Raw genomic sequence first — 25,957 nt, forward strand, 5'->3', positions numbered from 1 at the left:
ATGAGCATCAACTGCATGCATTGTCTTTGAAATACAGTAAATAAATTTCTCATTTTTGAAATTTATATATGGTCAGTTTTGCTTAGGATTCCTTAACACACGCTTTTCTTTTAATATTTACCATGGTTTGGCTTAAGGGGCGTTCTTACTAAGGCTTGTGAGAGTTCAAAGCGTTGAAAGAACAGAGATATAATTATTACTATATGATATACTTACTTCATCGGAGGTTTACGCCGTACTCAAGATCATTTCACTTATACGAAGGCGGTCAGCGTTATGGTGGGAGGAAACAGAGCAAATCCCATGGTCCGATTGGCAGTGGTGAAAAGAAGGCTTTAATCAATGGGCCAGAATCCCCTCAATATTTATTTACTTACGGTGCTTACGGTTTGTGCAAAATCCATAGAACAATAACATTAAGTCGTCAAGTAAAAAAGAGTTTTCAGTCGGCGAGCGTGTATGTTTCCCAGGGATAAAAGACTTATCTGCAGAGATAATGATATAGATGAGGAGGTAAATGAGCCATTTGGAGTGGTGCGTAAGTACACAGGCGAAGAGCCGATCTTCCGTGGAACGAACAAAAGTACATGGCTATATAGCTTTGCTACAGAGTTGAAGACTTTGGCGGCAGCCCAGGATTAACCACCCTTGTTCTAGATTTTCATGTGTATGTTTTTAAGTTTTCGACTTCAAACTATATGCTTGATTCCAAGTCAAGTTTCAGGCATAACTAAAAGTAAATTCAAATACACGAAATTTGCCCATTGTATGTGTGACTCTGGGGAGTTACAATGCTTTAACAGGGATAGAGACAAACTATGTTGATGTATTTATCCCGTGCACAGCGAAGAAATCCCGGCCATGCGCACTTGAAACAGCTACAGTACACTGTACAACGAAATACTACGGTATGGAAAGTAAAACCAGTGGATAGACGACAGCATGATAATTGGTGAATGATGGAATCCCAGGGTGTTGGGAATTTACCTCAGTTCTAGTTTTCATGTAAATTCCTTAACAGTAGTAAATTGCACGACCTCGAACAACGTGACTTCAGCAGAGATAGGTTAAAAAATGTAGTAATGTAATGTTTTAGAAGTCACTGGTCTAGAATTACTCAACATACTGTATTGTCATCGCATTTAACACACAATAAGATTAAAACGTACTGCATAATTTCCTCCAACCCATTACTGTCAGTAAGGTTTGTTTACAGTGTCGAGAAGACAGATCTCCAATACTACATGTATATGGGAAGCCAACTGATTTTCAACAGACCAGCGTTTTATGTTTCTCAGGGATAAAGGACTTACTACAGAGATAATAATACAGAGTCTAGTTATGGCAATCAGAAAGCTTTACACGCGTCATATCGCTATACATGCGTCAGAACGCTATACACGGATCCTCTACCCGGCCACCGCCCGGAACGTGACGAGGAAATAGATCACCAGCACAATAATCACTCGGTGTCCATTTCCGATGATCCTCACAAAGCTCCGATTTGTGAAGATCTTTGGCCAATTTGCCATAAGATATTTAAAAAACGCTTGTTTTGTCTAGTCCTTCTTTATTGCCGTAGTCTTTGTTTGTACAAGTTAAAGTTCCATTTAAAACTCGAGATCGGGCTGCAAAACCCGACGTTGAATGTAACATGCAAAAACTCGACACGAAAACTTAGCGAAGACTTCCAAAACTCGGCGCATAATTTTAGGGGGACTGATACAAGTGGTTTTCTGTGGCACGAAAAGAAAACACCGTATTCAGTAGCCCTCAACCTAACCCAGCTATCGAAGGTTTAACGCAAGGCATTGTTGGTGTATAACACCGATTTCACTTCTCGTTGATATGTTAGAGAAGTAATCTATTGAGTTGTAAATACACGGTTTAGCATACAACAGTTCAGGAGTGGCATGTTAACGGCGAGAATTAAGCAGCTTCCGAAAACCTAACACGTTATTTCTCCACCCTACACAGATGTAGTGAAGTAGATATGGGTTAAAGGTTATCTAGAACAATGTGTGAGTGTTGTTAATGCCACCATCATGGCATCCATCAGGCTTCCATGCAAGCGATGCATCAATATGAATTCATAAAGTTCTTTTTATATCACTTTCAACATATTTAAATCAAGAACTACACCATCACTGGCAGTCACGGAAGTTCATGTCTGTTTTTTACATCAATCCCAGCGTTGAATAGGAAGCTTTGTTGAGGATCCAGTTTTGCCGAGTGTTTAAGTCTTCATTCAAAGACATTTTTTTTTACTTCTACGACGATTTGTTTTATTTCTGGAGGAAAACAGGTTTGCCTGTTGTAAACCTCGGGCCTTCTGGAATTTTCCCAAACTGACAAAAAATCCCATGGCAAATTTTTCATCTTTGCGTTGTAGGGTGTTTGGAAAAATTGTTCTACCATTAGTGACTTAGAACGCTCATTCATGTTCTACGAGTGGTATACGAATGTCAGATTTGGCGCTTAAATTTAGGGAATAATTAACTTTTGAAGACTTGCCAAAATTAAAAGAGATTAAAAGGGACCTTTTCCCAAAAAACTGAATGTCCTGTAATTTCCTACTTTATAGTTCTTCTGGACACTCTTACTGACATAAAACTAATTTCTGGAATGTATGCATGTATGCATGGAGGTTAACGTCGTACTTAACAGTTTTCAGTCATATTACGACGAGGAGTCATAAGGTGTGTGTACTATATTGTGTCTTCTTGTGACTTGCCGAGTACAAGCCGCCAAAGACACCAAGTATGATATCCCACTCAGTGATATTATACTGACACCGGGCCAACCAGTCCTTGTTTCCTCACTCTAAACTCTCAGTGCTGAGCGTCAAACGAGACAGCAGCAAGTACCATTCATACCAAATCTTTGGCATGACCTGACCCGTGTTGGATCCTGGTGTCTCCCGGCTTCGAGGCGGACAATCTAACCATTAGGCCATGGAAGTGTTTAATTTCTGGAATGTGCTGTGCGGGTCTTAAAACGAAACATTTCAAAAATCTTAAAGTTAACCTCTTCGAAAAGTAATCATTATCAAAAATGATACCTTAAATTACTTTTCTGTTTTTGTGACTTTTTTACAATTTCAAGATCATTCTCAAATTGTGTGAGAAAGCTTGTCAAAGTCAATACAGGTTTATACACTTTAAAAGTTGGCTTGGTGATCGTTACGTGAATAGTGCTACAAGGTGCGGTATCAAGTGTTCATTCCGAAAAACGGAAGTTGTAATAGGGGTCTGTGTCCATGTCTGGTAGGGAGCCATTTTTGGCCACTGAAAATGCAGACATAGTATTTTATCACCGTGGTAACCTCCATGGTGCGTAGTAACACTGGGCAAAAAGTTTTCTGTGTTGTCCAAAACGGATAAAAATTCTGATATTTATATATTCTAATAAGCAGAGAGATTGAATTTTACTCGAGGCCTGTAACACCTTATGTCAATAGGCAATAGCTCTGGCCAGTTACTCGTGCACATACTCCTTACAGCGCAAGCGTCGCTCTCTGACCTTCGCTGCTACCACTTGTAAATTTTGTAGAAAAGTCGTGAACAACGACGAGGTCATTAGTCACAGTGATGATCGAGGCAAGAAGTAGTCACCTTTGTCTCTCATAATACTTCACACACATGCATTCTCTAGAATATGTACAAGCTGATTCTAACCAAAACCTGAAACGCTTTCATTGATGAATGCTGAAATATTTTCGCGAGACTGAGCCTAAACTAGCCTATGTGTGTCTTACAGGCTCCAAAGGTGAAACTTGTCTATTGGTGGCAGTCATGTGGTAGAGAGCGACGCATGCGCGGTAATCAGTATGACCCGTGCAAACTTCCTCGATTGTCAGAAGCGATAGGACATGTGGGAGGGCCGTTTGAGAGTCAGGTATGGGCACATGGTATGGTAACTGGTGGACCATAATACGACGACTATAGCACCTAAGGCCGGCCATTACGGGCCCGGTCCCAGCGATATTTCTCTTTCTTACCATCCCCTCTTCCATTCTCTCCCTTCCGGATAGTCGACTGTATTTAGATTGTATCACTTGTAAAGTTTTGGCTAAATTCTATACAGATATCTACAAATATTCTCCAGCTTGTATTTGTAGGCCTACAACACGGGTATAAGGTCTTCAAAGATATACATGGCACAGGTTCGAAACTAACACACATCTCAACACAATTCACTTGTAAAAAAAAGCCCTTTTTTAAGTGAAAACTATGCTGAGGTGAATGGTGCTTCCTATGTCACTTTCACCCATTCATTAAGCACATAGCCACACCGGCCATGTGACATACTGTATGTATATATAGGCAGGTTTGCAGAAATGTTTCTGTCAGTTAATGACATAAGCTATATCGCAGTTCCCAGTACAACAAAACGTAAATGTATAGATATGTATATTTGTACAACATACTTTGTACTTCTGCATCACTGCAGTATTTGCTCTACAGCTTGTTTACTTAAATTAAGGGAGGGGTGGGCAGTAGGTATAAAAAAAATAAAAAATAAAAATAAAAAAACACGAGAGATGGTAAAAATCAAAAAAGTTGGTCAATCCCAACTGCTTTACCCTCTGTTTCCAACTACAGTGACAACCATATTCAAGGTCATCACTCGAAATAAATTAAACTTGCATGTACTGAAGATTCAGATGGATAGTTTTAAACCGTAATAGCGATATAAATAAATCGCTCAACTTGCTATATATAAGTAGACAATGGTGCCACAAATGCAATCGTTTCATGTAAATCAATGTTACTGTAGGTTTGTAGAGTTGTATGCATAGCTAGCTATGTACGTGTGGTTGGTAAAAACTCAGTGTAATGTGTGAAGACTTCGCCGCGTTGTGCTGTGAGGCTGTGTGTTCCAGGCTGTACTGGATTGTTATATACATGATCATTAAAGGATTTATAATTCTTCAAATCCCATTAGCCAAGAATCAAGTTATGAGACTTACTTTATACTCCATTAACTTGTTTTTTCTTGTTAGTGTTCTGAATTTATTGTGTGGCGGTTTACAGACGGGCGAAGTCGTACCATAAAAACACTATACTCTAGTATCGCACACCTTTCTGACATCCTGTTTATGGATGTAATACTATAGTAACACCAGTGTGCTGCATCCATCGCTTCCATTAAACTTCATCACGAGAATACTGTTAATGGACACGGTATCAAAGTGTTGTAGTGTAATAGAGTGATGGCTACGTGACTCATTGGAGTTACTTCCCTTGGATCTAGAACACACAGGCCTTACAGATTTGTTTATGGAGGTACACTCAGGTTTAGCCATGGTGTATGTCTCTGATACTCTCTCCCTACTTACCGCATTTGGTCTCCAGAATTGGAGGATATACTGAACGACTTTTCAGGAAGCATTGTTTTAGCATAAATCATCTACTAGCTATTTACAGCGCATATGGTGATCAATACTCTGACTTTAGTTCACCGGATGGTCGGGGGTTTCCCCCGGCATTTTTCCTTTTCCCTCCCACCATAATTCTGACCACCGTCGTATAAGAGAAATGTTCTTGGGAGCAGCCTAAAACACCAATAAAATAAACAAAACACTTTAGATTACATAAACGCATTGAGTTTTCTTACTATTTATGTAGTAGGCTAATTTTGTCAATACGAACCACAAAAATATATATCCCCAAACTGTCGCGGTGCAATGTTATACCATCATATGCAGCTTGCACTTCTCTCTGCAACATATCAAAAAAAAAACAGACATAAAGACCATCTTCTGAACTATTGCCATTGGAAGTGACGTCACAGAAATTTATCACCGCGATAACCTCCAGATTAGTCAAAATATTTTCACTAGGTGCAAAATATCTTTGTGTGGCAGTTTTATTCGGCGTAGAACATTGGACACCATAGTTGGATTTGCGCATGTGTAGCGCATACATAACTTGCACCAATAGACAAGTATGACTTTTGGACAATGTGCGACGCACTTAACGTTATTCATGCTAAATCTCATCCAGTCTATACTCAGCATTCATCAATAAAATTTATTCAGGTGTTAGTTGCAATAATAGTGTGAATAGTTCACAGAAAAGCAAGAGAATGCATGTGTACCTAGTGCACAGAGAACCAATGCTTGAGGCAGATGTTTTGTTACATTACTTCCCATCTCGTTACCACGAACTAAATTACATTGTTGTCCAAAATCATGCACATTTCACCATAAACGTTATGCCTGGTCCGTCACCTTTCTTGTCTACACCTATCGTTGATCGGCACATATCGTTGTCATGGGAACAATGGGTTGAAACAATGCACAGCTACATGTATTTAATTGTCATCAGTATCAGTAAGTATTAGCGCGTGTCATCTTCCCCCTAGAAACAAAACCCACGCTTGATGTACACATCACATCAGAGAAATCCACGCATATTTAACACCTGTATAATAATCTCCGCTTATCCTCTTTTCGAAGGCTCAAGTGACCTTAATCCCAAATCAGTGTTAAACCGCATTCTACAACCTTTGTTCCACCTTCAACACATAATCCAGAGAGATAAATGCAGTGTTAGCGTACCGAAAACTAGGTCGTTGCTGAACTCCACACACCACTGTACAGCCCCTGTTCCACCTTAAGCATATAATCCACGCTGATGAATGCAGTGTTAGCGTACCGAGCACGTTAATGCCAGGCCACTGCTGAACTACATACCCCACTAAACAGTCTTTGTTCTACCTTGAGCATATAATCCACGCTGATGAATGCAGTGTTAGCGTACCGAACACGTTAATGCCAGGCCACTGCTGAACTACATACCCCACTAAACAGTCTTTGTTCTACCTTGAGCATATAATCCACGAAGATGAATGCAGTGTTAGCGTACCGTACACGTTAATGCCAGGCCACTGCTGAACTACATATCCCACTAAACAGCCTTTGTTCTACCTTGAGCATATAATCCACGCTGATGAATGCAGTGTTAGCGTACCGTACACGTTAATGCCAGGCCACTGCTGAACTACATACCCCACTAAACAGTCTTTGTTCTACCTCGAGCATATAATCCACGCTGATGAATGCAGTGGTAGCGTACCGTACACGTTAATGCCAGGCCACTGCTGAACTACATACCCCACTAAACAGTCTTTGTTCTACCTTGAGCATATAATCCCCGTGGACGAATGCAGTATTAGCGTACCGAACACGTTAATGCTAGGCCATTGCTGAACTACATATCCCACACTACAGCCTTTGTTTTACCTTGAGCATATAATCCCCGTGGATGAATGCAGTATTAGCGTACCGAACACGTTAATGCTAGGTCATTCCTAAACCATATACCCCACTGTGCAGCCTCTGTTCTACCTTGAGCATGTAATCCACGTAGATGCATGCAATGTTAGCGTACCGTATACGTTTATTTCTTAGTCATTGCTGAACTACATACCCCACTGTACAGTATTTCTTCTACCATAAGTCTATAATCGACGTAGATGAAGGCAGTGTTAGCGTACCGAACACGGTAATTCTAGGTCATTGCCGAACTACATATACGACTGTACAGTCTTTGTCCTGCCATAAACATATAATCCACTTAGATGAATGCAGTGTTAGCCTACCGAACACGTTAATGCTAGATCAATGCCGAACTACATACCCCACTGTACCATGAACATATAATGCACGGAGATGAATGCAGTCTTAGAGTACAAAACTATGTAAACCGCGCTATAGCCTTAGTTAAGCCTATAATCCTAAGTAAATGAATACAGCAGTGGCGTACCGTAAACAAAGCAAACATTTATAAATATTGGATTTATGATTATATGTGTGTCTGGTTCAAAAATAATTTTTCTGTTTGATGACATGTGAAGGAACTGGTACGTTAAGTGCATGATTGGAGCTTTATGGGTCGCTTGACATGCTACAATTTAGAGTAAAACAGAACTGAAAAAAAAGAAGTAGACTTACGAGTGTCTCAGTAGACGTCACTCACAGGTATAGTCAGTTTCGCTTCTAGAGGTGCACAGTTTCTTGCACTGGGGTCTATTCCCTGCCTTACCATACTAAGTCCTTTGGCTAATAACTTCTCATAATGCTGGCCGCCGTCGTATAGGTGAAATATTCTTGAATATGGCGTAAAGCACCAATCAAATAAGTAAAGAAATAATCAATCCGCGTTTCCTCTGTTCTGTCAACACATGGGCCCTTTCAAAAGTGGATACAATATATGTATTTGAAAGCATATATTTTTGTATACCTAATATTTCATTACTATGTAAAACAAATCAGACAGACAAGCATGTACTTATATTAGCATAAGGATCTCAATATTTTCTGGTGAACTCAAACAATCCATATAGTGTACATCTCATGGTTTCCAACTGAAGCACTAGTGTAATAGATAAGAGTAAGCCATTCTGTACTCCACTGGTAGGTCAGCAAGTGATATTTGTCACCAGTGTAATCTGTTTCACAAGCCGTGATGCACATATTCGATAACGATTTCCACGCCGGAGCCGTTGAAAAAATACGATGGTAAATGTTTAGACAAACGTTTGGAGAATATCATGATTTCTGCTTTTTGGTGTTAATTTATACAGATTACAGTAATTTGCGAAAACACCCAAATCACTTTAAAGGCCTCTCTCATTTCTGATATCATTATAGTGTTACCTGTAAATAGCCTAATATGAGATGAAGATAAACGGATCCCAGGTACAATAAAATAAGCACACTCAAAAAATTAATCTGTTAATTCTAACACAAAGTCCATTTTTGTCAGTGATACTTTATTTATTATTTATTTGATTGGTGTTTTACGCCGTACTCAAAATATTTCACATATACGACGGCGGCAAGCATTATGATGGGAGGAAACTGGGTAGAGCCCGGGGAAATCCCACGACCAGGTTGCTAACAGACCTTCCCGCTTACGGTGAGAGAACTAGAATATACTCTGCTATTGCAAAAGATTGTTCTACTTAATATCACATATTCTATATTTTCAACAAAAAGATTCCATCAGACTAACAAGATTTTATGTTGAATATGACAGCGTATGATGTTACAATAATACAGTACATTCTAGAATCACTCAGACAACAGACTTTAAAAGTAACAGATTGATTTTGGAGTGCAGGTGTATAAACCACATCAAGGTGATATCATGGAACAGACGAGATAAATAAACTATAACATATTTTCTCTGTACTTTTCGTCTTAATTATATTATATTTATGAATTCGTTTAGGTCATTCAAGCACAGTGGAAAAGTAATGGTGAGAGACTCTCTCACAGGAAGACTTCAGATTTAAAGACAGGACTTAACAGCCTGGTATATGTACATATGCTAGGATACACTCGGCTTTTCCTCCCAACATTAAGATCAGGCCCTTATTTTACGAGATCATATATGACATACATATCGCCCACTTAATGGCGTACATCGTCTTGGTTTCAATCCAAACCTTTCGCGAATTCGGTTGTTAGCGAAGTTTAGGCTGCCGTCAATGCGCGAAGGTATTGATAATAATTAATAATGAATTTGATGTTAATTGTAACAAGGATATTCACGATTAACTGATGCTTTATGATTTGAGGTGAGAATTACTGTAGGATTAAAGGGCACATGCTTCCTTAGAGTACGTCTTTGACATGTGGATGACAGCATACTTGAAAAGACCGCGTTCCAGTTTAGTGGATGATTAAGTACATTTTAAGTCAAAATTAAAAAACCTTGTCTCAAGACTTGGTTTTCGGTAAAAAGGGTTGAAATTTTGACTCATTTGTCTAAAGATGACATTGAAAAGGTGGTAAACATTTTAATCTGTTCAGCGCCCTAAATATAAGTTCTGAGATTATATTAAAAACTTTTAACTGAAGTCAAAACATTCTTTGAGGAATTGGACATTGGGGCTGATTCCACGAAGCCATTTCTGACTTAAGCCAAAATGTTAAACCTCAAATCTAAGCGTTGTGGTGACGGAAGTTGAAGTTTTAACAAATTTTCATTTCTGGAGAACAAAAATAAGCTCCAAAATTGTTGTTCAAGTTTTGTCATATCAGGAATGGCTTTGTAAAATTCACCCCGCCATCTGTATTTCTGAAGGCTAGGAATAAAGCTGACATCTGATATGGTTGTCATTGCGATCGTCTCGCTTTTCAGACGTGCACGGTCGTGATGATCGGCATCATGTCAGCCTAAGCGATATGAAACCACAGGGGGACATCCGGGATTCTCCAGTACAATCTGAAGTCAGTCAATATTGACATTGACCATTGTGCTTTTAAAGTTAAGCCCAGGACATGTTCTGTTCATCTATATAGCCATGTTCTGGGACATACCATCATCAGATTTCCAGCAAACATCATTGTTTATTACGTCACATGCTTACTTTACAAGGAAGAACCAGTCATTTAATGAAGGCTTTATTAAAGAAGTAAAATATTCAAAATCACGAAAACTCGTGGTAGCTTCAACCAGGTACAAAAGGCCAGTTTAACACAGTGTTCGCCCGAGCAAATACACTTCTTTGAAATGTATAAAAGAATACTAACAGCAATGTGATGAGTATCAACTTTGAGAGAATGTACTCCATGGGTGTTGATGATAGATTTTTGTATTAAACAGTAAACCGAAATGTATACGTAAAACAACGAATTAAGATAAAATTCTTTTTCAAAAATGTTTATAACATTTGTAGTTTTCATCGAAGATTTTGGGCTGGGGAGCACTAATTATCATGGCAGCTACAGAAATGCATATACACATGTCCATCGTCACCTCTGTATATAATTATGACTGAAAAATTGTTGAGCACGACATTAAACCCCAAGCACTCACTCACTCACTCTGTATATAATTAAATTCGCATTGGCCGCGGCAGACACGAAAATATTTAGGCAAATTACCATCGTCACCTATGTATATATATATCCATCAAACTTCCAATCTACTTAAGCAAAATAATACGGCTTATAGTTCAGAGAGGAAATGATTCCTATTTCATTACATTTCATTCACCATAGAATGCAGTGATACAAACGAATTTATGTTGTTTACTGAGGGGCCTCCGTGGCTCAGTCTGTTAGCGCGCTAGTACAGCGTAATAACCTAGAAGCCTCTCACAAATGTGAGCTCAAGTCCAGCTCATGCTGGCTTCCTCTCCGGCCGTAAGTGGGAAGGTCTGGCAGCAACCTGCGGATGGTCGTGGGTTTCCCCCGGGCTCTGCCCGGTTTCCACCCACCATAATCCTGGCCTCCGTCGTATAAGTGAAATATTCTTGAGTACGGGGTAAAACACCAATCAAATAAATAAATAAATAAATGTTGTTTACAAACTAAAGGGGAACAGAAACCCCAAGAGGTTTGTTATAGCCCAGTGTAAATTAAATCATGATGTATAGGCACTTCTAGACTCAACAGTAACTGATACAACTAAATTTTAACAACATGTATATCATTTGATTACAAATAAAGAGAACACAGTACCCACTGTGTCTGTCGCTGCACTGTAAGACAAGTTAACATAACACATTAGTTTTAGTTATTTAATCTACCCGCAAAGAAACCGACGATCGAGAAGCCGTGATGCCCACAGATAATAAAATCTGAGATGCCATATGTCGTTACCCTTGTACTATATATCCGCAAAAAATAAAAACTGCATATGGAAACAAGCTGGAAATATAATAGCCCGGACACGAATATGGATGGACAGACGGAGACAATTACTATACCATAATCTGCTCCGCCTAATGGTAGCGTGCGCATGAAATGGACAAATGTGAGGTGCAACACATCGTCATATCTGCACCTATGCATCGACCAAAACACAAAACTGAATATGCAAAACTATTGGAGTTGTAGCCCGGACACGAACAGATGGGCAAGGTTAGGGCCTACTATACCATAGTCTGCTCCACCTAATGACAGTGGGCGTAAACAAATGGACACATGTGAGGCGTGACACATCGTCACATCTTTACCTATGTATCGACCAGGATTCTGGTCCTGTGCAAAACAAAAATGGAGTTGTAGCCCTTACACGAAGTTTACGTCGATAGCAGCCATCAGAGAAGTAGAATTCTGTTTACCATGGCAACTGTGAAATACACAAATGTGTTATGACACATCGCCATCTGTGTCTCTATATATTCACCAAAAACTAAAACTGAATATGGAAAACAATTGAAGTTGTAGCCCGGACAGGAAAACATATAATATGTATGGGGATGATAGCAAGTTGATTACCATGGCAACGGTGAAAATGGACACATGAGAGTACCGAGAAATTATCGCCTCTGTATCTAAGTATCCTGAGAATTAAAATCTGAATATGGAAAACAATTGCAGTTTTAAAAGGCCAGTACAAGCCCAATGTCTAACGATATAGTAGATATCAGGAAAATACCAACCTGGCTACCATACCAACGTATAAAAGGACAAATGTGATAGTTTGTTTCACTTAAAATGTCGCCTTGTATGATCAACGCTTACCACTGAAGCAGAAACAAAGTTCGGGTTATTGCTTTTAACCATGCTGATTTTCGTTGTATCTCATTAGCCTAAATATGCGTGCGTAAAACAACAGGAATGTAACAGTTTCTCTCTAAAATGTCGCGGTGTTGGACCATCAAACTGTGAACCAAAAACCGGAGAACTACGACATTTTACAATGACACTGACTGTTTTCATTAGACTGCGAAAGGCAAAATTTTAACGTACAATGTCGATTTCTCGCCATATATTTCAAAGAACAATTTAGTGCCAAAATAGAGCATTTCTCTCGGCATCAGAGTACATGGAGCAATACCCACAATGGGCTCCCGTATGTTTGCACGTTTTTTGTTAAATCGTTCGAATAACCAGTGTACTTGAATTTAGTGCATTTTTACGTCAATGTAAAGCGTATGTTATTCCTTTTGAACCCCTTTTGCTGAGAACCAGATATTGAGCTTTAGTTTGCATTGTCGTATATTTAAACAAGCTTCTTCATAACATTTCTTTGTTAAATGACGTGAGTTTCATTCATTTGGGTGTGGTGAGGATTTTAGAAAAAAACTATCCCAGCTCCAATTCGGACGAATAAACCTCTGGGGTTTTCAATGACAAACCAAACAATAAATGCACTGATATTTTTTAATTATTCTGCCTTCAAATGCCAGGGTCTTTTGCAACTGACAAAGCGCCCCCCCCCCCCCCCAAACTCCCGTCCCTGTCCCAATCTTGACCCACATATTGATTATGTTTAAAAGTTATATGAACAGTAGTTGCTGTATAGTACTGCAAGTCTTCTGTAACACCGCGCATACTTGCTGTGGGAGGGGGATATAACAGGTCTTTTTTCATTTGACGGGGGAGCCGGGTTTTTTTTCTTTTTTTTTTGTTTTCTTTTTTGCTTCATGTTTCGAATGAGTAAATGAGTTGAGCTTTCGATGGATTTCTGATTGAACGTCTTGGTCTATATAAGGAGGCTCTGAAACCAGACAGGCATCCACTTCTGGGAAATCCATAACGGTGAGTAAGTACAGAGAGCTGTTTAGCTGTAAATTCTCAAACTCTGTACCTGAGGTAATACTGATTCAGTGGATAAAAATTGATTACTTAAAACAGGAGTATGTATAAAGAGATTGGGGTTGTACAATTTCCTTTCAGACTGTTTACAGTGCAAAATATAAGCACAAAGAGAGTTTATTTCGGATATCATGAGGCAACAGGTTAATGAGGCAACAGGTTATGAGGAGATAAATGCCATGCTGAGGGATGGGTATCATTTGATCGGATACTTGACCGAACACATGAAATAAAGCTATAGCCCCGACGCAGAGGGATTTTGACTTCAGTAGAGACTTCTCTATCGACTACAACAACAGTCGGGCCTTGTGCTTATGCGGTTATTAGTCCCTTCTGCTGTGTTCCCATCATTAGGGTAATGTAAATGGTTAGAGCGTCTGCTTCCAAGTCGGGAGACCTGGCATTAAAATGGGGTCAAAGATATCAAAGAGGTTAAAAATAGTACTTGTTGCTGGATTTAAACAAGATAGGTGGTCAAGTATTCACATTTTTACACACACTAGGTGCCTCGCTGACTAATATGTTTAATACGATGGCACGGACTAATGCACTGCCCATCTGCATTGTTTTCATGTGATCACATGTTACATGTAACGACAGTACAGCATTTTCAGTAATTCTAGACTAGTGACGTCTAATTTACAATTAATGTCACCGCATGTTCAGCTGAAGCCATGATACGGGCGGGGGGGGGGGAGGGGGGCGTGTAATATAATTTGCTACCATTTACACATTTGCGCGACCAAAAAAACCTTTACCGAGTTACATTTAACATGACAAGCGGCTGTATTTTACCGGTTTACCATTTATCAGTTGTCACACTGTGGTCGCTCTTTTGATGGTTTTCCTCGCTGTGCTGTAAGTCTTTCTTCATACTGTATGAATCCAGCTAGCGCTTATTGTTTCTCCTGTGACACTAAGTCAAGGTGTTTGTCATATAACTGACAAAGGTCAGTGGTTTATCCCGAGCACTCCACTTTTTACCATCCATCAATCTGACCGCCGTCAAATACGTAAAATATTCTTGAGAACCGATCATATAAATAAATAATTTTATTTGTACACAGAATATTCTCTTTGCCAAGTAGTGGTACAGTACAACACGAACACTTCCCTCTGTCATGGCCCGACTGTTGTTGTCGTTGGCGACTTTCCTGGTCACTGCTGAATTGAGCTCAGCCGCCAGTTTTTGGGACAATCTGAAGCTGGATTGTGGCGTATCCGTGTGGTCTGACTGGGAAACTTCTGTCGATGGGTATCGTACCCGCACCCGGCAGATTTACAGACAACCCCAAAATGGTGCTGCCCCTTGCCCTAACGTATCTGAAACTGACAAGGGTATGTATACATTCGATCAACTCCATCTAATTAATACACTGTTTGTGTTTGCATAGGATTCTATAGCCGTGTTTGAGTTTCACATGAACACATTGGCATGTCATTGTATAGGTACGGAACGCTACATTAGTTAACATTTCGGATTTTTTTTCACTTTAGATCCATGGGTCAACCAGACAACTGCCGACAAGGCCACGAGAATAGAGACTAATTTTTTGTCAGGATTTGGGGGATCGTCTTCAGGTCGCAAACGCCGAGAGACGACAGTAAGAGATCGTGACATGCTCTTCATCGTAGACAGCAGTGGAAATATTCCTACCAACGAATACAACATTGTGAAAACCAACTTGGCAAAGCTAATCGGCAAAATCTGCGGCAATGTTGGTTTGGGACCAAAGAGTAACAGGGTAGCTCTAATTGTCTTCTCAAATAAACCTCAAGAGATTTTTGACTTTGATGATCACGACAATTTGGCTGATGTGCAGGCTGCTGTTCGCAACATTCCGCATGTTTCGGGTTGCACCTGTACGGGAGACGCTTTAGAGTACGCTAAGACAATGTTTACCTCGAGTAAAGGTAGGTTTGTACATTTACCTGTCGTATTTATTTATTTATGTACCGGTATTTATTTCTCTGTGGTCCAAACGAAATATACACTCAAGAATTTTTCTCTTATACGATGGCAGGCCGCTATATGGGTGTGAGAAAACACCAGAATATCCGAGATAAACTAGCGACCTGCGGCAAGTTTCTAACAAACGGGATGTATAGGTATACCTCTATTCAGGTCTATCAAACCGAAGACTAAATAGATGAATGTCAACACAACCAGTTTGGAAAACACACTTTTTGTAGCTTGTCAATGGTTTCTATGGCTCCATTTTGGAGCTCCTGTGGTCATTATTTCAGCATGGGCTATAACAGGAGCGTATCGGGTGTTGGATTTAGGTAATAAAAACGACAAAAAATAAAATTATTAAGATTTAAAGAAAACAAATCTAGTGAATGTTGGATGATAAAACAATTTAAGAATGAGACGGGATGACGCTCTGGAGTACGCTAACGCAATGTTTACCTCGAGTAAAGGTAGGTTTGTACATTTACCTGCCGTATTTATTTATTTATGTATTATATTTATTTCATTGTGGCCTGAACGAAATATATACTCAGGAAGTTTTATCTTATACGATGGCAGGCAGCTATATGGGTGGGAGAAATCGCCAGAATACCTGGGATAAACCAAAGACCTTCGGCAAGTTTCTAACAAAAGGGCAGTACAGGTATACCTTTACTCAGGTGTACCAAACCGAAATCTGAAAAGATGAATGTTAACACAACCAGTTTGGAAAACACACTTTTTTTAGATTGTCAATGGTTTCTATGGCTCCATTTTGGAGCTCAATGGTCGTCATTATTTCAGCATTGGCTATAACAGGAGCTCAATGGGTGTTGGATTTAGGTAATAGAAATGACAAAAATAAAATTATTAAGATTTAAAGAAACCAGATGTTATGAATCTTGGACGACAAAAGAATTTAAGACAAATATGCATTTTATCCCGGGTATCCCACTCTATTTTCAGTCTTCACAAATTGTCTAAAACGCATACCATTTCTGAAGGACAAGAGGTCCTGGGAGCTAGACGGCCCATGAACCCTCGATTATACTACACGTAAGCAATTACCAAATGCCCCATCCAACTGTTGTTCAAACGCAAGTGAAGACCATACTGTGTGCTTTCCCACTGTTTTATAGGAGCTCGAACAGACCGGAATTCTGTCAAAGAAGTGGTAGTCCTCCTAAGTGGCGGCTCAACCTGTGGACCGGACGTTGTGAAGAAGGCGGCGGAGCTTCAGGAGAGTACAACTGTGTTCGTCTTTGCTATCGACAGTTTCAGCCCTGCAGGCAGGGAAGAAATGGACGCGATTGCCAGTCACCCGCCTTCAAAACATCTGTTTAACACGGGATCGTTTTTAGAATTTAATGACATCGTTAGGACAATTTTATCCTATCCAAATCCCTGTGCCCCTTTAGTGATCAATTAAAGTCATTGTGAGCTCAAATCCTCATTTCGAAAAACTCCATCTGTACAAGCTATTCCCCTTCCTGACATAAGTTGGCTTTATACAACACACATATTGCGTATTCTTCTTTTAACATACACATGAGCATCAGCTGTATGTACTGTCTTGTAATACTTTCAATAAATTTCTCATTTGTCAAATTTATGTATGGTCAGTTTTGTTTAGGATTACTTAGCAAACGATTTTTTAAAAATATTTACCATGGACTGGCTCAAGGGGCGTTCTTACCAAAACTTGTGGGAATTCAAAGTGTTGACAGAACAGAGATGTGATTATTATATGATTTATTTTTTTCATCGGCGTTTTACACTCATACGACGACGGTCAGCGTTATGGGGAAGGGAACAGGTCAAATCCCATGGTCCGATTCACAGCGGTGAAAAGAAAGCTTTAATCAATGGGCCAGAATCCCCTCGATAATTACAAGTGCTTACGGTTTGTGCAAAATATGCGGTCAAAACCCACGGATAAAAGACTTATCTGCAGAGATAATGATATAGATGAGGAGGTAAATGAGCGATTTGGAGTAGGGCATAAGTACACATGCGTAGAACGGGCATTGCGTGGGACGAAGAAAAGTACATGGCTATATACCTTTGCTGCAGAGTTGAAGACTTTGGCGACTGCCAAGGATTTACCACCTCAGTGTATTTTTTTCAGTTTTTGACTTCAAACTATATGCTCGATTCCAAGTCAAGTTTCAGTCATAACTGAGAGTAATTTCAAATGCACAAAATTTGCCGATTGTATGTGTGACTCTGAGATACAATGCTTTCACAGGGACAGAGATCAACACTGTTGATGTTATTTATCCCGTGCACAGCGAAGAAATCCCGGCCATGCGCACTTGAAACAGCTACAGTATCTCGATTATTCTCGGTAGAGCTCGGTAGTAATGATCAGAATACTGTACAACGAAAGACTACCCATGGAAAGTAAAACGAGTGGATCGACAGCATGATACGTCGTAAATGGTGGAAACACCGCCTCTTTCTGATTACCTCAGGTCTGATTTTATTCTAACTGTTCATGTAAATTCTTCAACAGTAGTAAATTGCACGCCCTCAAACAACGTGACTTCAGCAGAGATAGATTTTAAAAATGTAGTGATGTAATGTTTTAGAAGTCATTGGTCTAGAATTACTCAACATACTGTATTGTCATCACATTTAACACACAATAAGATTAAAACGTACTGCGCCTTTCCTCCAGCATGTCACTGTCAGCGAGGTTTGGTTACAGTGACGAGAAAACAGATCGCCAATACTTTATGGCAACCTAATTGGTTTTTAAGAGACGAGCGTTTTATGTTCCTTAAGGATAAAGGATTTATCTACAGAGATAATACAAAGTCCAGTTATAGCAATCAGGAAGCTATGCACGCGTTAGAACTCTATACATGGATCCTCCACCGGACTCCGCCAGGAAAGTTTTGTTACAGTGACGAGCAAACAGATCGCCAGCACAATGCCATGTACACGGTGTCTATTTCCGGTGATCCTCACACAGTTCTGATTTGTGAAGATCTTCGGTGATTTGCCATAAAATTAAAAAGTAACGATTTTTTGTCTAGTCCGTCTTTATTGCCGTAGTCTTTGTTTTTACAAGTTAAAGTTCCATTTAGAACTCGAGGTCGGGCTTCAAAATCCGACGTCGAATGTAACATGCAAAAAAATCGACACGAAAACTTGGCGAAGTTGTCCAAAACTCGGTGTAGAGTTTTGGGGGGCTGATACAAGTGGTTTTCTGTGGCACAAAAAGAAAACACCGTATTCAGTAGCCCTTAAACCTAATTAAGTTATCGAAAGTTTAACGCAAAGCATAGTTGGTATATAAAAGCCGATCCCATTTCTCTTGATATGTTAGAGAAGAAATCCATTGACTTGTAAATACACAGTCTGGCAAATACACAGTTCAGGAGTGGCATATTAACAGCGAGAATTAAGCAGCTTCCGAAAACCTAACACATTATTTTTCCAGATTACACGGGTGTAAGCAGTGATATAGATATGGGTTAAAGGTTGTCTATAACTATGTGTGAGTGTTGTCAATACCTCAAATAATTTACTTATAAAAGAGGAGACTATAAGACCGTATTAAGTCGATTACTATGATGACACGTGCTTATGTGTAAGCGATGCATCAATATGAATCATAAAGTTCTTTTAAAGTCACATTCAAAATATTTGTATCAAGAACTACACCATCACTGGCAGTCACTGAATTTCAAGTTTGTTTTTACATCAATCCTAGTGTTGAATTGGAAACTTCGTTGAGGATCCAGTTTTGCAGAGTGTGGCAAATTTTTCATCTGTGCGTTTTAGGGTGTTTTCAAAACTTGTCCTACCATAAGTGACTTAGAACGCTCATTCATGTTCTACGAGTGGTATACGAATGTCGGACTTGGCCCTTAGATTCAGGGAATAATCCACTTTTGGATACTTTCTAAAATAAAGAGATTAAAGAGAGCCTTTTCCAAAAAAACTGAACTTCCCGTGATTTCCTCCTTTGTAGTTCTTTTGGACACTCTTAAAGAAAAAAAATCTAATTTCTTGAATGTGTGCATGTATGCATGGAGGTTAACGTCGTAAACAATTTTCAGTCATATTACGATGGGGAGCCATTAAGTGTGTGTACATATATTATGTCTTCTTGTGACTTGGCGAGTACAAGCCGCCGAAGTGCTGCCGCCACTGAACTGTCATGTCATCACACCAGGTATGACACCCCACTCAGTGACATAACACTGACACTGGGCCAACCAGTCCTTGTTTCCTTGCTCTAACCTCTCAGTGCTGAGCGTCAAGCAGGGCAACAGCACATACCATTCATACCAAGTTTTTGGTATGACCCAGCACGGGTTGGACCCTGGTGTTTCGAGGCTTCGACGCGGACGCTCTAACCATTAGGCCATGGAAACGTTCGATTTCTGGAATGTGATATGCAGGTCTTAAAATGAAACATTTTAAAAATCTTAAGATTTACCTCTTCGAAAAATAATCATTATCAAAAATGATATCTTAAATTACTGTTCTCATTTTGTAATTTTTTACATTTTATTTCTATCATTAAATCAGATACATGTACAGTCAGATATATGAATCGTAAGCTTTGCATCAAGAACCATACTACTTGCTCTAAACTTGATTTCCTTCTCGCTGAGTAATTTGGGCCTGTATAATATTTGATATCAAAAACAATTTCAAATTAATTCTTGAATTGTGTGCGAAGGTTTGTCAAAGTCAATGCAGGTTTATACACTTTAAAGGTTGGCATGGTGATCGTTACGTGAACAGTGCTACAAGGTGCGGTATCAAGTGTTCAGTGCAATGGATTTATGTTCACGCTTAGCCCATTGGAGTTACTTCCCTTAGATCTTGAACAGTTAAGACTGATCGAAGTTTTTGGAGCTGTTGCCGCTGAAAATGAAGACAGTATTTTATCACCGTGGTAACCTCCATGGTGCGTAGTAACACTGGGCAAAACGTCTTCTGTGTTGTCCAAAACGGACCAAATTTTGATATTTATTTATTCTAATGAACAGAGAGACTGAATTTTACTCGAGGCATGTAGTAGCTTATGTAAACATGCAAATAGCTCTTGCCAGTGACCCGTGCACATACTCCTTACAGCGCACGCGTAGCTCTCTAACCTTCACTGCTTCCGCTTGTAAATTTTGTACAAATATCTTGAACAACGACGAGGTCACTGGGGTCACTGTAATGAGGCAGGAACTAGTAACCTTTGTCTCTAATAATACTTCACACACATGCATTCTCTAGAATATGTACAAGTTGATTCTAACTAAACCTGAAACGCTTTTATTGATGAATGCTGAAATATTTTCGCAAGAGGACACAAGTAATGAGACTAAGCCTAAACTAGCCTACGCGCGTCTTACAGGCTTCAAAGGTGAAACTTTTCTATTGGTGGCAGTGATGAGGTAGAGAGTGACGCATGCCCTGTAATCAGTTTGACCCCTGCAGACTTGCTCGAATGGGAGAAGCGATAGGAGGTGTGGGAGGGCCGTGTGAGAGTCAGGTATATGCGATGGTAACTGGTGGACCATAGTGCGCCGATTATGGCAACTAAAGTTGCAGGTTTATAGGCAGATTTGCAGAAATGGTTCTGTCAGTTAATGGCATAAGCTGTATCCCAATTCCCAGTACGACAGAACATAAATGTATAGATATGTATATTGTACTACACTCTTCTGCATCATTGCAGTATTTGCTCTACAGCTTGTTTACTTAAATTAAGGGAGGGGTGGGCAGTAGGTATAAAAAAATTAAAAAATAAAAATAAAAAAACACGAGAGATGGTAAAAATCAAAAAAGTTGGTCAATCCCAACTGCTTTACCCTCTGTTTCCAACTACAGTGACAACCATATTCAAGGTCATCACTCGAAATAAATAAAACTTGCAGGTACTGAAGATTCAGATGGATAGTTTTAAACCGTAATAGCGATATAAATAAATCGCTCAACTTGCTATATATAAGTAGACATTGGTGCCACAAATGCAATCGTTTCATGTAAATCGATATTACCTTAGGTTTGTAGAGTTGTATGCATAGCTAGCTAGCTATGTACGTGTGGAAAATTCGACAGTAAGTTGCCAAAGGTCGGTGGTTTACTCCGGGTACTCTCTTTTCATTCAGCGTATAGGAGAAAAATAGTGGAGTATGACTTTCCATCAATCAAATAATTGACTGCTGATGTGAATGAGGTGGAAAATTTTCATATATTTCTTTTAATTTTATTTGCTGATTTATTAGTTTGTATGGAGTTTTACAACTGAATAACATTTCACTCATACTACGGCTGTGGAGGAAGGGTATTTCTCCACCCTTCTCCATATAAACCTTTTAACATCTAAGGTGAATATAGCCGAGCCTCATGATCTAGACTCGAGCTCTCAACCTCACTGGTCATGGACCGATGGGCTTTTAATAAGTGCACTCAATAAAATGATGGCCATGTACGTACATAATATACTTAGTGGGAAATTAAACAGATGCCAATTGTAAATATTTCGCTAATAACATTCTATTTCCAGATAGTGATACAATACACACGCTGTCCGCTATCATGGCGCGACCGTTGTTGCTACTGGCGACCGCAAGATCGCGGCTGAATTAACTTCAGTCGCCCGTTTTTGCAGCAGCCCCAAGCTGGACTGCAAAGTGTCCGTGTGATCTAAATGGGGACCTGCTTTTCAGTGCACTCTACTCCGCAAGATCTACGACAACCACTAAATACTGGTGCTCCATGCCCCAGACAATTTGAAATTGACATAGGTAAGTATCGTAAGGAGTTCTCATCTGTGACTTTTGTCTTCATATATTAGAGTGGAACGCCCTAGTCAGACCAGGTTTATAGTGTAAAGGACCACTCTAACCACTGTAAAACGTTTCCACCCGTCGGAACCGTCCAACCACAACACGGTGACACGATTGGGCAAGTCGTGTAATTTCTCTCGGTTGAGGGACAAATTGGAGAGAAATTATGTTCTCTTCATATACAGACCGGCCCGGATAGCACAGTTGGTAGAGCGTCCGCTTCGGGACCGGTAGATCCAGGATCAATTCTTGATCGAGTCACACCTAAGACTTTAAAAGAGGAAGTTGTAACTTCCTCGCTTGGCGTTCAGCATGAAGGGGATAGTGCAACGACTGGTTGACCCGTATCAGTATAATGGCTCGGGCGGGACGGCTTACTTGCCTTCGGTAAGTCGTCTCAGTGAAGCAGCACTAAATAAAAGAGCGGTGGAAATCCGTCCTGCAACAAGGAGGCACATTACACATACATGCACCCTAATGATTCCTTGGTCGTCATATGACTGAAAAATTGTTGAGTACGACGTTAAACCCCAAGCACTCACTCACTCACTCTTCATATACAGAGTGGGCCGTAGGGGGTGCCTTTTGGCGCGCTTGGGTTGCCTTTATAAAGGCCTGATAGGGTGCTAATGGTCATTCATCACGACAGTTTTCGCCATATTTTGACTTACATTTTATTTAATTGTAATAAATATATATTTTTATTATGTTGCTGTTTTTGTACTATTCAGCATATGAATACTGGATAATGTAATCCAGTGGGGTCCTCTCTTTTGTCAACGATACACGTTCAGACGGAACTCCATGCTTATTCCAGTGAAGTTGATTGACATTAGGAATGTAATACAGACGCTGTCGTGTCTGTACTCTCAGAGCGGCTGTCGTGTTTGTACTCTCACAGCGGCTGTCGTGCTTGTACCCTCAGAGCGGCCGTCGTGTCTGTACTCCAGCGACCAGTTATGTTGTTAAGTTAGAGAACCAAATTTGGACTGGTTTGTCTGCACTCAATCCGATTTTACTAGAAAGTACGGCTACACTTTAAAGTTAGAAGGCTAACTGATGAATGTTGGTAAATCTGTAGCAATTGCGGTAGGTGGCATTCCAACCGCCAAACAGGTTATACCTCTCCAGTAGTTAAACACAATTTCTTAATTCAGGTATATATTTATACTCTGGTTCGATGAGTTTCAGTGTACGATGGTTTCCGATATTTTAATATTATATTGGTTCCGATATTTGGAGAGATATAATGTCTCTCCATTCTCTTCATAATAGACGCGTAGGGGTCAGCATATTGTGAACTACATATGTACATATGTATACTGTACACTGTTCATACCGTTGCCTTTGATGGATCAAAAACCCTTGGCTCTCGGCTTTTGGCCGAACGCTTCTTTGTTTCTCTCTTGATTACATTTGAGTTATTTATATAATGTGTTACGACCCAAACTGTCTGTATTATAAAGAGATGGCTTGTTCGAAATACACGACAGTTTAGCCGCACAAAAAAGTAACCAAAACCAGCAGATTTTATTTTTTAACAGTTTATTAGGTTTAACAAGAACAGATAACAAGACTTAGACAAATATTAAAGTACTTAAGTTTAACAAGAAAGGATAGCAGTATCTATACAAATACTAAAGTACTTACATGTACAACGGTGTCAAGTCCAAACGAACGCATATACTCCACAATACTTAAAAAAAATGCACAGAGGCAATATTCACAAGAGGGAAAGTCCACAGCATAAATGTGTATCTGACGAAATATACACAAAATTCCACAGACAGGGTCCGTGTACTAATAAATGCTGTGTACACAGGAGCAAAATTAAATATACAAGTTCAGACTGAACAAGTGCTCGGTAGAGATATGATATAACAAAGCCAGAGGCTATAAAGACACCAAACTTCAGCACAAAAGGCCTACTAAAGTAACACATAGCGAAAGCATCCAAAACTCTCAATAATTCTCCTTTCTCCTTTCTCCTTTGACCTGCTTTCATAGGTCTTATATAGACTGGTGGAAATTTTCAGAATAAGAAAATTCTTGAACACTTGTTGTAAACAAACAGGCCCCGAACTGAGCGTATTCTCGAACATTCTAAGGCAGAGGCAGACAGCAGGCCCTGAACTCAGCATATGTAAACAGTGGCAAGCTAAATTTAGAAGCTGACGGCAGTTGTTCACATAACACATGGCGTACATAGATGTAAAAGTAGAAATTCAGACTGATCAAATATGATGATAGTTGTAGATAATTCCAGCAATATAACAAAATACTATAACGGCTATTTCTTTCATAAGAAATATCCAATATTATTACAGGGAGAAAATCTGGTATTTAATTTAGTGTGGTCTCCCTTGTCATTGGGTAACCGTGTGGCCTGCTTTCTTTGGAGTGGCCTCCCTTGTCACTAAGGCCAATACGTGTGACGATGTTTATTGCCTGAAGTAGGTGAAGTTGCTCCATATAGCTGCTTTCCCGCAACGATATAGGTTTGTTTCTTTGTACATTAAGATATACTGAGTTCTAATGTAAACTGACGTTAAATTTACACCCAACCCACCACCTCCCATGAATACGATGCTGTCACTAATTTTCTTTGTACTTTCAGTTAGCCTACATGACAGTTTCCCTGGAGAGGCTATCTTGCCGGGGAAAAACCATTCCCGTTACAAGTTCAGCCCTAGCTGTCTTTCTAGATGGAGGTAGCAGCCACACAAAAGTACATATAACCTTAACAGTTTGATGATTAATTGATAACTGTTTGGTGATTTACTGATGATTTATTACAAATTTGTTATGGAAAGTTTTTCATCGTCCATTAATGTGATTATCCCTCTGCACCTCCCAGAGTTCCTTTAAAGTAATGTTTTCCTCTGCACCTCCCAGAGTTCCTTTAAAGTAATGTTTTCCTCTGCACCTCCCAGAGTTCCTTAAAGTAATGTTTTCCTCTGCACCTCCCAGAGTTCCTTTAAAGTAATGTTTTTCTTCTGCACCTCCCAGAGTTCCTTATAAAATGTTTTCCTCTGCACCTCCCAGATTTCCTTTAAAGTAATGTTTTCCTCTGCACCTCCCGGAGTTCCTTTAAAGTGATGTTTTTCTTCTGCACCACCCAGAGTTTGTTTAAAGTAATGTTTTCCTCTGCACCTCCTAGAGTTCCTTTAAAGTAATGTTTTCCTCTGCACCTCCCAGATTTCCTTTAAAGTAATGTTTTCCTCTGCACCTCCTAGAGTTCCCTTAAAGTAATGTTTTCCTCTGCACCTCCCAGAGTTCCTTTATGTAATGTTTTCCTCTGCACCTCTCAGAGTTTCTTAAAAGTAATGGTCTCCTCTGCACCCCCCAGAGTTCCTTTAAAGTAATCTTTTCCTCTGCAACTCCCAGAGTTTGTTTAAAGTAATGTTTTCTTCTGCACCTCCCAGAGTTTCTTAAAAGTAATGGTCTCCTCTGCACCTCCCAGAGTTCCTTTAAAGTCCTTTGCGTGACTTGTATCAAATTACTGAGGGTATAGAGATGTAACATTACAGATTGATTTAATTACCTATTTCGTTTATGTTTAACGCATTTTTCAAGAATTTCTCTGTAATACGACATCGCCCATGTGAAATAAACTGGGTGAACCAA

General features: G+C 39.6%; 1 protein-coding gene across 1 annotated transcript; it reads left to right on the forward strand.

Annotated features, from left to right (window-relative positions):
- Nucleotides 1–15,186: 15,186 nt before the first annotated feature.
- On the forward strand, nucleotides 15,187–16,950 carry LOC135467250 (von Willebrand factor A domain-containing protein 1-like). Its single transcript, XM_064745016.1, has 2 exons — nucleotides 15,187–15,481; nucleotides 16,661–16,950. The coding sequence occupies exons 1-2, from the start codon at nucleotides 15,187–15,189 to the stop codon at nucleotides 16,948–16,950; spliced, it is 585 nt and encodes a 194-aa protein (XP_064601086.1).
- Nucleotides 16,951–25,957: the final 9,007 nt, after the last annotated feature.

This window comes from Liolophura sinensis, chromosome 6 (assembly GCF_032854445.1).
Source record: "Liolophura sinensis isolate JHLJ2023 chromosome 6, CUHK_Ljap_v2, whole genome shotgun sequence".
In the NCBI taxonomy this organism is placed as follows: domain Eukaryota; kingdom Metazoa; phylum Mollusca; class Polyplacophora; order Chitonida; family Chitonidae; genus Liolophura; species Liolophura sinensis.

Coding starts and splice junctions, on each gene's coding strand:
- LOC135467250 (XM_064745016.1), top strand. CDS start 15,187: ATGCTCTTCATCGTAGACAGCAGTGGAAATATTCCTACCAACGAATAC. Junction 15,482..16,660: donor AATGTTTACCTCGAGTAAAG/GTAGGTTTGTAC, acceptor ACTGTTTTATAG/GAGCTCGAACAGACCGGAAT.